The sequence below is a fragment of the Zonotrichia leucophrys genome, chromosome 2, assembly GCF_028769735.1.
Source record: "Zonotrichia leucophrys gambelii isolate GWCS_2022_RI chromosome 2, RI_Zleu_2.0, whole genome shotgun sequence".
Classification (NCBI taxonomy): domain Eukaryota; kingdom Metazoa; phylum Chordata; class Aves; order Passeriformes; family Passerellidae; genus Zonotrichia; species Zonotrichia leucophrys.
The window spans coordinates 77,305,930-77,322,173 of record NC_088171.1 but is presented as its reverse complement, the minus strand read 5'-3'; the positions used below and the strand labels follow the sequence as shown (position 1 = coordinate 77,322,173).

Genomic DNA, 16,244 nt, shown 5'->3' with positions numbered 1-16,244 from the left:
TTTAAGCAAGAACCTTAACCCAAAAGAGATAAAGTACAGAAATTTTTATTTCATTTTATAAAATATCTTAGAAAAGGAAGAGTAAGCAACTGCATAGAGTGAGAAAAAGAGGCATACCATGACAAAGACTGAGAGAACCAACCAGCTGACATTCTCTGTGTTTGACCAGCTGGTGAACAACAAGAAATGGCCCATGCTGGGACATAACTTGAGTGTGTGCCTTTTATCTTCTCTCTGCCTCCTGACAGCAGCACTCATGAGCCTGGGAACCAGCAGCAAAGCCTTGAAGCCAAATGAGGTGGTGGGGAGACATTCTGCTGCCATGACTATCTTGCACTACAGTACATCCATTCCAGGGCCAATTTATTTCCCCATAGCTCAAACAAATTCAGCCAGGAGAGAAAAGCAATTGTGAAGTATGAGTCAGAAGTCATGCCAATCAGCAGGTAACCAATTTTCTCCCTGCAGCATGTCTGGTACATTAAGGAGACATTCGATGTTCCAGAGCTCCTTGGCAGAAGACTGCTGCTGAGAACTACAACCTTCAACTGTGCTTTCCAGGTGTGAAAATTGAATACATTTGAAGATATCTTGGAGAAGGTATCCCCTCTGTTTACTATTCCTTTGCTTTCTTTTCAAACAGACATAGCATAATTTTGAGAAAGACACTGTTCTCTCAGCATTTAAAGGAAGTTGATTCAATATGCTGCTCCTGCTGAGTTCTCTCTGGTGCTGGCTGCCAGCTGACATCCACCAGCTGATCAGCAGTACCTTGTTGTTTCCATGCAGGACCCCTGGCTCACCTCTCATGCTGAAAGCTCAGCCAGAGTGGCAGTGTTCCATGTCCTGGTCCTAGAGATGTGAGTTGCAGGATCCCAGGGGAAACAGGGGAATTCACAGCAGTGAAACACTGTCTCTCAGGAAAGTCTCTGAGAGACAGCCACTGCTGGTTTGAATTTCATGCAGAAGTCAGCTTCGGCTCCAGTTCTTATTCCTATCCTCTAGCACACTGCTCACCTTGAGCACAGGAAATTTGAAACTCTTCATTTGAATGAAACAAATGTCTAGTTATTTCTAGACACTCATCATTTCTAGCTGGCAGTTTCTCTCTGCATGTGGTAATCAGCGATCAGTTTTCCAGCTAATTCTGCCAGTTAGAAGAAGAACAGGCCACACCCTTCAAGGCATAATTCAGAATTCAAAGCAAAATAAAGATTTGTCTTTTCACGACTTTATGAATTTCTTCACAGGATTATGACTGTCTCCAAAATCATTTCATGTAGATGTGTTGATAGCAGAACTATATTTTATTATATCTGAGTTGCTTATTATTCAAAGAGATTAACATTCAGATGCTGATAAGCAATAAAGAGCAGTCAGTGTTACATGAGAAACACTTCTATTTTCCCCGACAAGCTAGCTACAGCTATAGCTACTTCTCTAAACCTATGCCTACTTTTTTACCTACCAGCTAAAGAATTATATTCTACTTACATACTATCTTATTTTCCCCTACATATTATACACTAAAGCAAATAAACCCAAGATTGATAGATTTATGGCTGTTTAGGGAGTTGCATGACCCTATCAAAATTACTATACTCTAGAAACGTTCCAATATGAAGGCTGACTCTAAAACCATAAAAAACTGTAAATGTCTGAGACATTCTGAAGTCAGTAAAAATTCTAGAAACATAAAGATGATGTTCTGGTATGAAAAATCTGTTTTTCATTGTCAAAAAGTTGATCTGAGGCATTTCCTCTCTCAGCTCTCAGGGAGGGATGGAGGTGGCTCTGGTTGATGTGGGATTCTGACCACTATCCTAAGCTGGATTTTCCTAGTCAGAAGAGCTGTCAGAACATTTTACCAGTTCCTACTTGAGGACATGGACATGCTTGTTACTGGGAGATCTAGGACACATAATTTGACAAGAATCAAAACTAATTTGAGGCCTCAGGGGACAAAATAGCAAGAGACCTCTCACCTCAACACTGTAAAGAAAGGTTTTATAATATTTTCTCACTCTGAAATCAGGTGGAGAATTAGTGAAGAAATTGAAGAAAAATTCCCATCTCTCTCCAGCCATTCAAAATAGGGTGCTCTTCTGTCTCAGTTTAATGACAGTTTTAGAGAGAACACTGGAAGATTATGAAGTTGTTGCTTTGAGGTCTTCTTTGAGGAGGGCAGATTTCTGCCTTTGTCTTCACCAGTGCAGGCCTGACAGGATCTGGAAAATCTCACATATTCTGCCCCATGCATATGAAGGAGGGATTAACTCTCTATATGACGGCCCTGATCTCAGTGAGCTGCCCTAAGTACAGCCAAGAGAGAGTCATAGACTCATTTAATCATAGCCTGGGTTGGAAGGGATCTTGGATGCCATCCAGTTCCGACCTCTCTGACATGGGCAGTGAGACCTTCTCCTAGAACAGATTGCTCAGAGCCCCATCCAACCACACCTTATCCATTTCCAGGTATGTGGCATCCACAACTTCTCTGGGAAACCCTTTTCAACGTCTTACTACCCTCACAGTGGAGAATTTTTTGCTAATATCTAAGCTCTTTCAGTTTGAAGCCATTCCCTCTTGTCCTGCCACTACATGCTTTTGTAAATAGTCCCTCCCTATCTTTTTTGTAGGCTCCCTTCAGGTACTGGGAAGCTGCAATTATGTCACCCCAAGCAGTGTCACAGTCCACCCATTCCATCCATCTCGTCCCAGTTTAGAGAAAATTATGTTGTGGATGACTGTGTCAAAGGCTTTACAGAAGTCCAAATAAATTACATCTGTAACCCTTCCCTTGTCCACTGGTACAGTCACTCCATCAGGGCCACTAGAGCAGTCAAGCAGGACTTGTCCTTAGGGAAGCCATGCTGGCTGTACACAGGACAGCAGGAAACAAACTGATTGTATACCTCTTATATGACATTCAAAGAGCAAGTAAGGCAAATTAAAAAAAACTAGGAGAAGGGACTTCTGTATTTTCCAGAAGGGGAGCAGCCTTATCCCTTCTCTCTGCTGAGAGCATAGAGACTGAATTGATCTCAGAGAAGGTGGGAGGTGGGAGGGAAACTTAAAAATATAATTTAATTTTCAGCCCCTCCCTTAGATACTTTCATGAAGATGTCTTGCACATCCCTTCAATTTGAATCACAAGTTGAGGTTTTACTCTACCTCTAGCAAATTTAAACTTTACATTAGAAAAGATTTTTTCACAATCCTTTTTATCTTTAAGACCTTGAGAAATAATCATGGGAAAGCATAAAACTTATTGGTTATGTTCTTTCATCTACGTATAACCATGCTTCTTAAAATACTGTTTACTGAAAATTAAGATTACTTTCTAAAATATTCACCTTCAGATGAATCTAAAAGATGACTATCTTTTACAATCAATACAGCAAAAGTTGAAATAAGTTTCTCTACTGAATACAAGAACTGATGACAAAATTCCTACACCATATTAATTGTTATAATCATATGCACCTGTAATTCATTAAGTTTTTAGTATTCTTTCTGAAAGAAGAAAAGAGAAGTTTGTCAATTTAAATCAAAGTAGGAGAAGGGAACTAGGAACTTATTGGAGCCTCTACATACCAGGTGTAGTGTTGGAAAGTTTTTGCACTCATTAGTATATACATGTATTATAACCATTGTGATATATCATCCATTTTAAGGCAACAACATAAGACCATTAGAAAAGTGAGAAGCAGGATTGTACTCTTATTCTTCACCAACCTAGCACAAAATTAAAAGTCAATTTTTAGGACAAAAAAAATTATAAATATTAAAATTAATTTTTACTACAAAATTTAAAAAAGAAAAAATAAAACCAAAACCAAAAGCAAAGCAACCGAGTTTTTTTTTTCTGACTTCCGTTTCCTATAGCTGATCAATCTTTGTGAATAAAATACATTATAGCAAGGCATATTACAACCTGACTAGGGTCCAACAGAAAATTTACTTGAATTCCAAAATATTAATATAACAAATCAGTTTTAGCTAAGCAATTGTAGACCTTCTGAAAAGGGAAGATGCTTATCTTTCTTATCGTTTGACACTGCTGTCACAGGCAGAGTCCTGATCAGGACCTGTACCCCATTCACCACAAGTTTTCTGTTAGATACCAGGAAAAGAAAAATTCTTCCCAGAAATGCAAACAACCCAAGTTAAACATAATAAGTGGATGTAAAAAAATTACTGGAGGGTGCAGAGGTGTTATCGTTAATGCTCAAAACAGTGATTTACCCCCTGTATCACTACATGACGAAGGAGCACTCAAAGGAGTGATCTGATGTTACTGTATTTCTACAACAGGATGTCTTATTTCTCAAACACTACTCTTAAGTGTATAAAATTAGCAAAAGCAAAGGCTTTCAGTTCTTCATAGTACATTATCAAGCCAGGGAGTTATTCTGGGGGAGCTGGTCTATGTCATGGAGCTACTTTCACTGTTACATCAGAGCTGCAGAAAGTATTATGGTCTTAAAAATACATCTGAGCTCTTTTCTGAATCACTGCCTTGGAGGTGGCTTGGGGAACAGCTACAGCATCACGTTCCCAAAAAACATTCCACTGGCAGCAGACCAGAGGCAGTTGGGAAGCTCCAAGGATCATGTGGAGTATGAGCTGTGCCTGGGCGGACTCACCACCCAAGGATCACCACCTACAGGAGGATGTCAGGGTTTCAGGAGGCGCTGCCCTGCCCTGAGGCAGCACTCACAGCCAGGTGCCTTGCCAATTAAAAGCTGTTTGCGCCCCTAATCACCACACAGGTTTTCTGTGTATGATTACAGAAAGAAAAAAAAGATAATTTCTAAGTAGATATACAGGGATTTAAAATGAATAATGGACTAAGAAAATATTGTAATTAGAGCATTTAATAGTCATGCTTGCTTTCGCATTGTGTGGGAAGATACTTTTCAAGATCCACTTGCACATCAGATATTATTATAAGACGTGACTTAACGCTGACCTTTTCAAGCAACAAAAGATATGAGTATGGAGGCAGAATACTTGACACAAAGCAATGAAAGGGGATTAGTTTTTCATAAATGTTCCAACAGGGCAGTAATACCTGTGAATGCATGACAAATAAAGATGTTTTCTGTTGATTTAGACAATAATTTTTAGGTAAATTTTTAAGTGATTTTCAAACTACTCAAAACCCCTTTATATTTAAAATTAATACATGATGAAACTTTACTATATTTATTTCTTATGCTTTCTATTATATCTTGCTTTTCGTATTTCAGTAGAATAATAATCTTATTCTAAAACAGAGCATTTTAAAGTTTCCCTGAAAATATATTTCTATATTTTTAAAGAAAAAAAACATCAATCAGCTTGAAAAGAAAAATCCTTTTGAACAGTCCAAATGGCCAGTCAGGTATTGAATAAAAAGACCCCACTGCTATTAGCTACATTTGTTATTACAGTTCTGCTGGGGTTTAAAGACTGAAACACTAGTACAAGCACTGGCAAAAAGTCAGTGCCTTCTGAAGACTGCTCAGCTCAGGAACAAGATGAAATCACTGTGATGAAATCGCAGTGAGGAAATAAGGACAAAACCCACTTTGTCTCCCTCTACTGATAGCAGTAGATGATGCTATTTAATTTTGTGTTCAGTTCAAATAACCTAAAAAGATTAACTACACTTCCAACCATTATTCTGTATACAAGAATTGTTCCTGCCATCAAATTAAACTGTTATTTAATTAGGCAGTGAACAAATCAGAGCACTGTATCTCTTTCAGCAGCTGAATAGCAAAGTGAGATGGTTTCAACTGCGTGTGCCTAAATGCTTCATCAATCTCATACATGGCAGCGAGTGTCCTTATAAAGTGGAAAGGATGCACAAGTGGATTAGGAAAGACTGATAAGCAAATGGCTGCTCTGTATCTTGCCCTGTAGCCTCACAGTATTTGGAGATGTATCTGAGCCATTTGGATAAGAAGCGCTGTTTGTTCTGTTACTTCCCTGCTACACAGAGATCAGCAGGTCAAGTCCTATCTCTGTCTTTCTTCCCTGGAGATTGTGGTCTCTGCTTTCTACGAAAAGCCCTTGCCAAACCCCACCAACATGTAACTAAATGAGAATTGGCTGCCTTCAGATCTTCATGGTTTGGTATGTTATGTTAGCACTATATATTTTTCTCCACTGAGACATAAAGATATGGAAGGAGCAACTCAAAAATATATGTCAATTGAGGTAAAAACATGATTGACAAAAGTAAGAACAATTTTTTTCCCTCAATTATATGAATAATACGGATACTTAATATTCTGTCCTCAACTACTGGTGACAAATCCAAGTTTGGAAAAAAAAAGCCAAATACAAAAAGCTCAATATTTGAAAATATTTTTCGTTTTGATCCCTCTATTTCCAGATTACTGCCTGTTTCACCCAGAAAATCTACTTCTGGCCCTCCCAGGCTTTGTCCAAACTGCTGCTGCTTCCCTTTTGTCAGATTTATCTCTTTCTAGACAAAATTGTTATGGGCAACAGACAGCTGAATTATGGACCAGTTAGTCAAATATGCACTTGCCCTTCCTACTCCAAATTTCCATGACAATAATGGGTCTGACTGTGTTAATAGCTTCAGAATCACAATATTAGAGCTACAGGAATTTGGCAGCTATTTTTAGAGAAAAAATTTATTATGTATGTTACAATTTAGCCACAAATACCATAGTGGAAATTTTTCAAAGGCAATAACTTGCCACTAAGAAATTGCATATATTGATTCTCTGACACAAAACATTTTGAATTTTAGACTATTATGACAAAAGAACCATAAAAATCGGATGTCTTCATTGCTATGAAAAGATTGTTTCACCTTACTAAGACTATTACACATACCCAGCAGATTTCAACTCAGTCAGGAGACTAAATCTTCCTAACCAGCTGAAGAAAAACTGCTTTCCAAGGATATAATAAAATTATTTTTACAAAGGCTATATTATTATGTCATGGAAAGGAAAAGCATCAAAAATCTTTTTGCAGATATTTTTCGGAGACTTTTTAGATTCACTGCCACCTTTGACACATAAAGTTCTTATATTGTTCCACAAAATTCATTATTGCACATATTTGATTCTTTTGATGCTCTACTGAAGCTGAAGCATGTAACAAAAAATTGGGCTCATCCTCAACCAACGTTTTGCAAAAATGATCCTGCTTGTCTCTAAAAGGAAGATGTATCTAAACTTGTTGCTGTCTTGCACAAGCACCTGGGACAACTACAGTGAAACAAGTGTGCAGAGGGCCAGTGCAATTTTGACAGCAGGGGGAAAACCATACTATGATATTTCAAAAATTTATAGTAGGACACTACTGGAAAATCAGGCCTTTGCTCAGACCAATGATGGGAATTATAATGCAAATCAAATAAAGTTGAAGGTTATGTTACTAAATCTAATCTATACAGACTGATCATGACACTGTTCCAACCTATGTTTTCCTTCATGTACTAAAATAAACCATCTTCCTACATTCCAGATCTCATTGACCATTAAGCTTTTGAAATTCAATATCATGATTGAATAATTAATTCCTATAATTTGGATTTACTATACCTCACTAAACTGTTTGCAGCATCAGGATCATGTGCTGTTACTGTGCCAACAGGAGTCCCAATCTTTGCATTTTCATAAACTTCCATGACATAGGAAGGCATGGTGAAGAGCGGGGGTTCATCCACATCGCCAACGATGACCTTCAACATCGTCACATCTTTGAACGGCCCCAAGTGTGAAAAGCGAAAATCCAGGTGAGTATTTGCTCCTTCTATATTAAGTGTATATGATTTCTTTTTTTCATAGTTGAGTGGCTGTTGGAAGAAAAAAAAAATTCTCAGAGACATTCTGCTCTCCAGTTTAGCCTGCTAGCAACTTAACAACATCTTTTCTGTTTAACTTAAACATTTCTTTGTGTCACTGGAAAGGGATGATATTCTCTGATATTCTGGCAGCCACTGTCATAGCTTGTATATAGAAGGATATAAATGAAGCAGGATGGTTTCAATTTTTCTCTGCAACAGAATATTGAAAAAGATACTAGCTTTGGAAATAGCCCATGGTTTAGGATAAGTCTCAGATTCTACTTTCCTGATAATGTACTGTCTGAATTTTGTCACCTTTTGGTTTTAATCAGTAAATCCTAGGTCCTGAAAAAGGTAGAGAATGATGTATCCTGAATTAAAATAACTTCACATCTTAAATAAAAATGGTCATAGACAGTGACAGGGACAACATTAAAATTCTTTTGGGCATCTCTTTTATTCTCAACTGAATAAAAGCAACTTCTCACAGGAAAACACTTGCTCAATGTAAGAGAGCAGATGTAGACTGTCTATTTCCAACAGTTTCCAAACACAGTCATATCATTAAAGAAGTTGCATATGCACATATTTATTTTTAGAAAGACAATTTTTATTTCCTCTATGGCATGGCAGAATTCCACTGATACCAGTATCATTCTGGCTTTTCACTGTCAGTGTGAATTTTATAGATGAAATCTACAATAAATTTGACTGATGGTGTACAAGAAAAATTAATCAGAATTTATATACACTTTATATATTTGTTTGATTTCTCCTTTGTATAGTTAAGGACAATTAATTAATTCTTTAAACTCTATCAGTATAAGGCTTTTTGTGACCCTCTTACTCTCTGTTTCCCTTTCCTGAATGTAAAAATAAAAAGTTCTAAAGGCATGGAAATTAACCATAGCCTGGTAAATCTATTACTACGCAAGAAAAAACAGCTAAGTATCCTTCTCAAGTCAATTCATAAAGAAATATACGTTTAATAAATTCTAACTCTGATGTCCATTAATTTATGGAGGTTTTGTTATGAGTAGCCAAATATTGACTAGTGATTTTCATTTTTCTGCAGCATGCACATTCTAAGAATAAACAGGTTTAAAAAGGACTGCAACATTTATCTTTGATGTCTTTTTGGAAAACTCAGTTTATATTGACAACAACTGAATTAACTTGCACAGGAAGATTCATTTATCTCAGAAAACAAGTGAGAGAAGACTACAAGACACAAAGTCTTGTAGTAACACAAACTCTTTATTTTATCTAGTTCCTTGATCAAACAATAACATTTTTTAAAGGGAAAAATCTATTCAGATAATCAGAAAAAGCTGACATTTTAAATATAGTCAGGTTAGGTTTTTGCTCTCATTTGCTTTTTTTTTTACCTATAACATCTCAATCATTAGCTGTAGATATAAGATGAAAGACAGACTTTTCTTGTGTCTCTAAATATGCAAAACATTTCTGTATTTACCTAAAATTATCCTTGAAGATCATTGCCTTCCCCAGAAAGAAAGAAAACATTTATATTTTAGATTAATTAAAGAGAATTTTTGTACATGTTTTCTATCTTCCCAATTAATAACATCCTTTCATTACAATTAGCAACATAACTTCAGTATGTAGCCATTGGCTATTATGATTTTCATGCCAAACTGAAAATGCCAAATGTAGCTCAAGTGACCACTTACAAGGCTAACTGGAATATGCTGCTCTGCACTATACTGCAGTTTGAGTTTCTAATATGAGACACCCAAAAGGAATCTCATATTAGGGTAACTGCAACTCCCAAAAAGAGTTACAGAATTTTATTGGAAATAACTGTTTCTTGAACATTTCCAGTTTCATTACACAAAATTGATGAGACATGGGCTGTTAGACACTTTTTCTGGGAAACCTGAATGATACTTGCTGACTTGAGGTCAGGAAAGTTCTAACACATGTTTCTGAAAATCGTGACAAAGTGGGGGCATGATGACCATTCTTTTTTTGAAGGATACAGAGAATAGTAGCTTTTACTGGGCTATTTTGTTTGGGTTTCCTGCAGTTTCTTACTCAAATGAGGAAATGCATGAGGTAAAGTGGAAATACTTCATGACAGTTTGTAATAAACCCTTTGTGGAAGGATTTTTGAGACTGAAGAATGGCTCCACAGGTTTGTCAATAAGAAAGATAATGAAAGTATTGGATGTTTTGGGTCAGCCCAGAATGAGACTTAAAAAGATTCTAATACTCCTAGCCTTTGCATACAAATAGAGGCATTCAAAAGTTTTATCTGTCTATCAGAATCTTACATAAGGAAATCTTTAATATTTGGATAAGGATTTCAGGTCATTAGACACAATAATATATTTACTTCTGACTTTTCTGATGTGCCTACTGTTAATTCTCCTGGAGAAGTACTAGAAGATAAATAATTCTATTTTACTGTTATAGAAGGCACTGGTATCTGATATGCAAAACCAAAACACATCTGTCCTCAGTTTAGTTATTTATTTTGGGTAGGGTCTCAAAACTTCAGCTTGAAACCCAATCTAAATTAAAAGCAATTACAGCACACAGCACATAATATACTTATTAAACTGCATAAAAGATCTGAGTTAAAAAAAGGAAGAAAAAAAAGAAACCAAGATCACTTTTTTAATACTGTACAAAAGGATAAGGTATCCGAGGAAATAATGGAGGTATTATACACAAATTTATGTAACTTTTAAGTGTTGAATTTCTGCTCAACTGGAATATAACATTTCTTAAGCAAAACTTACCTCCACCTCCTCTTGTCTTGATGTAAAAATGACTTAAATAATTGTCATGTGTATGTAAAAGAACAGGCAACGCATGCTTTTGTCATATTCTAAATAATAGTGAAAAATTTGTTGAAGCTACTTTGCCAAAACCAGTAAGAAATGTAAATTAACAGAGTTTTCTATGTCTTTTATTTTGCTGGAAATTCTTCCTTTCTGCTTCATGTTTTGTATATTAATAAATGTTGTAGTTCATGAACAGCAGCCATGGTGAGGGTATAATGCTCATTTTAAAGAAGAAATACCAGATTATGTTTTTAGCTATAACAAGGCCATCATGAAATAAATTCAGTGGTATAAAAATGACAATTTACTTCTTTGTGGTTGAAAAAGGTGGGTATTACATAACCTTTACAAAAGACACTGAGTTAAAGCTTTTTAAGATACTGAAGGAGATATTTTAAATATTTATGAATTATAAAAATAATATTTCCTTGAATAAGAAACTATTTTTGATATCTTAAATACATATATATCAATGCTGAAGCAGAAAAAATAGAATCATGCTTTAGATAGTTTTTTATTTATTCTCTTCTTTCATATTTTCTCAGGATTTCATTTATCCAACCATTAATCAAGACCAGAATTCATATTAGTAATTTTGAACATTTACTCACTTTTAATTTTTAGGGTGTATGGTTACATATAATTTATATCTACAAGACTCAATAACAACAAACCCACATAAGAACTCTCAGCTGGCTGGGACAAATATAGGAACTACATATAAATGATAACCCTGCAATAGCTTGCCAAGTAACATTTTAAGTCTTTAGCACAATACTGGATCATTTAGATATCAACTGGAAAGTAAATCAAAGAATAACAGTCTATGAAAACTGAATTGCACACTCATTGCCACCGATAAAATTTCTATGGCAAGATTTAAGCAGGCTGGGGACAAAAGTAGAATTTTCACCCAAATTTTACATCTTCTATGACTTACCTTCTTCAGAGAGAGAATTCCTTCCCTGGTTTCTTTGTCAGTAGATATGGAGAATACCCCAGCGCCATCACCATTTATAATCGTGTACTTCATGTCTGCATTTGAGCCAGTGTCTGCATCATTTGCTTTGATTTTGCCAACTGCCGATCCAACTTGAGCCGACTCAGGAACATACAGTTGATAATGTTCTGAGGGGGAAAAAAAAGCAACATAATAGCTTGGACATTTTCTAGTCAAACTAAATTAGAGAACCATTACCTACTTGATAGATGTCTGACTCTGGAAGAGTATTTATGCATTTCATAAAGTGACAAATAAACCTATGAATCTATTTAAAACCCTGGAAGAATTCAAAAGTGAATTATATTTTACTTGGGATGCCTTCATTCCCTATTCAAGATTCAAATTACCTAATGTAAGATTTTAGTTTTCACAGCTATTGCTGTACATTGCATAATACAGAAGTCACTTCATAATAGTATTTTTACAGGTTTATGTTCTCCATAACCAAAGTACATTTATTTCACCAACTTACAATTAAATGCATGGTCAAGTGAGTAATTTTGAATTGAAAAATATGTTGCATTTTTTCCCAAAATCCAAATATTTTTGCAACATTGCATCAAAATTTTCAACACATGATTTTTAGTAAAGAAAAATATAATAAATCTTAATTTTTTTACCATTTGCACAAAAATGTCCACTGTCATCCACAGTAAATTAAAATAAACACGATGGGTACAAAGAAGTACTACACATTTATGCCCAGAGACATTTTTCTTTACAACTCTTGCTCCTTTCAGTGTTTTTGCAACATGCTAGGTTAATAATTAGTAAGTGAAATATTTTTTGAAAGATAATTTTCTTAACTGTCTCTATGCTTTTGTGTGAAGTTTTCTTTCTAAAAGGTACAAAGTTTTCTGGTGGACAAGAAGCCACCACATGGAAATAAAAGTGGCAAAGAGACATAATGTCATTATGGTAAACCTCAATTTCCACCTGCAACTAGGCCAGAAAAACAGCTTCAAGAAGATTTCTCCAATAATGCTACCCTTTAATACAGCAGGGATGATGAAATCTACCAGAACTGAAAAGAATAATTCACACCCAATAGAAGGCATGAACATACCAACAACATGCTAATTTCCCATCTAATAAGCTCCAATCCAAATGCCTCCCTAACAGTCTGCAGAGTTTACAGCCCAACCACCAACATAGTAAAAAAAGAAAAATAACTTCTGTCATTACAAATCTTCTGAAACTCTACCGGGTTCCTTTTATGTTCTTTGAAGGCATTTTGTGGCAGTCAGTGCAATAGTGCAAAACTGAGTGGCAGGACAGTGGATCAGCAGATTTGAAAGGGGACATATAAAAGTTAACATATTGTTAACTGTTTGCTGGGTTGAATCCAGGTAGCATGACTGCAGAGGTGCTCATGTTAAGCATGTATAAAAAGAAAGGCAAAATTTAAATTGAATTCAGAGATTAAACCTGAGGTGTGGCAGAAATCCACTACCATTTGGGTGGATTGAAGAAATTATCAACCTACAGAAGTGGCAATTGGAAAGGGAATAGGTATCATCAGTAAAATATAACTCCCTTTATCGTCACCTGCCAGAAAAGTGAAGATTAATCATACATTTATGTAATTTCTTGCACAACAGCTCCTAAACCTATTTGTTGTTTTGAATTAATTTTTTCATACTAGTCCATAGGACTAGTAAAGAACTAGTGGTGTGAGAAGCGCACTAATCTTTATTAGTCTAAAGGAGAGGAGATTTCATAGAAAAATAAAAAAAAATTAGTCATTATTCATTTGGAAATCTAAAGGAAAATAAGAAATGCCCAACAGAACAAGAGAAAAATTAGAATTAACATGTAAAAAACAAAAATATCAACACTGATGTAACAGGACAATTACGTAGTTCAATAAAAACTCATAGTTATTCTTTTGATGCAATTCTTTGATATGCATGTAAAAGCCACCTACACAAATTTCCAAATAAATGCCCTGCAAAATTTAGTGCTTACAGATGATGTCAACTGACACTTTTGTATTGCTGGTTGCTTTATTTCATACATAAAATTATAATAATGGGATGAGATTAATTTCAAAATATACTTAGTGTTAAAATAAATGCAAAATATGTTTTTTTGACATTTTTGTTCTTCCAAAAAGGAAGAGGTTACGAAAATAAGAATATTAAGAATATTAAGAATATTAAGAATATGTTACAATATCAAGTCACATCAGGAACTGGATTGGCTATAATTCATATGATAGGGTGAACTACTTGGAGACTTTCAAATAGTTAAGCTTGTTCAAATATATTTATCTACATGACACTATGATCTGCTTTATAATCACACTCCAAGTGTTAGCCATCTGTTTCAGAAATTTATTTTACTGATACCTGCTTCAAAGATTCTGAAATACTAAAACTTCAAGTAAAATGAATATTCTAAATGACTCATGAATTATGTCAGTTTTTTTAGAACTGTAGAAATGTTAAAGAAAAATGTAAATAGAATTAAAAGAAAGCTGTTGAAAAAATAAAAAAAAACCTCTTAGGTCAGAAATGTCTCCCAACAGGTGTTTAACCACTGTTTATTAGACAGGCTGACAATATCTCATAGAGACAAGTAGATAAATGCAAAAAAATATTATCTAAAAAGACCAAATATGCAAGAAGATAAAATTAAGCAACATGAAGGCTAAACTGTATTGCATACTTTTTTTTTAGGCTAGTGGTAAAATTGGAAATGTTAAATACTAAATAGTTATAAACTTTACTGTTAGCAAGAGGACCTGACAAAAGGCTCAATCAAGCACTGAACAGACTTCCCAGAGAAAAGGTCACAGTGCCAAGCTTGTTTGAGTCCAAGATGGATTTGACAATGCTCTCAGGCACATGCTGTAACTCCTTGGGTGCTCTCCATTGGGACCTAATGACTCCCATGTGTTCTTTTAAACTCAGCACAACCTGTGATTCTGATCCTATAAATGTTTCCTTGGGCACTGGATAAAAAAAGTTTGATAGGACACTGTTGTGAAGCAGAAATCTTTTGGGGATGGTCTAATTTTTTCTAGAGGAGCTGGCCTGTTTCTTACAGATCAAGAATCTTGGCTGATTCTGTTCTCAGCTTTTATCACATTCATTCACATGCCTTCCCTTTGCTCATGATATGAGGAATTTAATACTCTTTTCCAGGTAATGCACTGTATAGGTACCACTTTTCAGGACTTTAGTCTATGCTAATTGAAACATTTTCCAAATTCAAGTGTATGATCTTCATCTTTCAATAAACTTGATGGCTTATCTGTCATTATACTACAAAAATAATTTATTTATCTTTAGAACAGTAGACTTTAATTTCAGCCTACAGGCAACCTCCAATGCTGTATCTTACTCTCAGAAAAGAGAGTTGTCTCTGTCTGAACCTCTCAAAAAAGAAGTGCAACAGTATTTAATGAAAATCAATTAGTACACTATTGAAATTATTGTATTTATTAATCTATTCTATTCTGTTGATAATTTTGATTACGTTTGTAGGTTACGTCTTGAACAGTAGACATTACCATATTTAACAACGAGAGGGAGAAAAGACAATACAGAACACCAACTTGGGAAAAAAGTGTTTATCACACTGGAGGGCAGGGCTGCTTCTCAGAGGGACCTGGACATGCTGGAGAAATGTCCTAAAACAACCTCATGACATTCAGAAACAGCACCAGGGGAGGAATAATGCCATTCATCAGTATGTGCTGGGGCCAGCCAGTTGTAAAGCAGTTTTGCAGAAAGGGACCTACAAAGGACCTTTCAAGGCTTTACTACACAAGACTCTAAGTGACTTGATCTAACTGAGCCTCCTTTAAGCTGGGCTTTGGGTACTTTTTCAAGTCTCACGTGAACCTATGATCCAGTCGTTTACAAAGGTCTGTCTCATGTTTCACTGCCTGCCATCTTTGATAAAACTAAAGCAGAGCTTCAGCTGTGGACTGTGCTCAATCCTCCTTGGTAGCTATCTTTGAGAAATAGCTCTTCTTCATTCACAGAGCTGCTTGTTTTCATTACCTGTAATAGGTTATTCTGGATTTCTCTTTAGCAACTGCAGTCTTTTTAGAAGCCTATTTGTCACAGTATGTCTTGGACATATGTCCCATATTCCTTTACTCCGCTTATTTTTAATATAATAAAACCAATTTTAATCCATCATCATTATAAGTATAGAAACCTTTATGATTGCAGAAGTTCAGTCAATTTATATCTACTAATTTTGATCTGAACATTCTTTTTAATGACAACTTCTCTTTAATGAAACTAAACTAAGAAATTTTCAAGAGGTATGTTTGGCTTACTCCTCTTCCCTGCCAAAACCCCCAATGCTATTGCACTTTCTAAATGTATTTGAATTATAAGTGACTTTACTTCTTATTTGCAAATAAGACAATCAAAAACTTCAAAACTCAAACCCTTCAAACTTCTGATTGCCTTGAAAGTCTGAAGAACACAGAAACCTTGGGTCAGTTTAGGAAAAAAACCCCAAATGTTCTTCTTTGATTCAAGAGGCTTCTTTGTCTGAAACAAGACTTATAAATCTCAATGTCTCTGCTTCTTACATCTCAGTGTAAAATAGGAGTTAAGATTGTGATTAAGATTTTAATCAG

The 16,244-nt window shown here is 35.3% G+C and overlaps 1 protein-coding gene across 9 annotated transcripts in view; it reads right to left on the bottom strand.

Annotated features, from left to right (window-relative positions):
- The window catches only part of CDH18 (cadherin 18), a 495,321-nt gene that overhangs the window by 41,712 nt on the left and 437,365 nt on the right, over window positions 1-16,244 (bottom strand). For all 9 annotated transcript variants that reach the window (XM_064705466.1, XM_064705467.1, XM_064705474.1 and 6 more), the window contains 2 exons: window positions 11,576-11,763; window positions 7,578-7,831 (listed from right to left, as the gene is read on the bottom strand). In XM_064705466.1, the coding sequence (XP_064561536.1) occupies window positions 7,578-7,831; window positions 11,576-11,763 (442 nt within the window). The remainder of the gene's footprint in view (window positions 1-7,577; window positions 7,832-11,575; window positions 11,764-16,244) is intronic.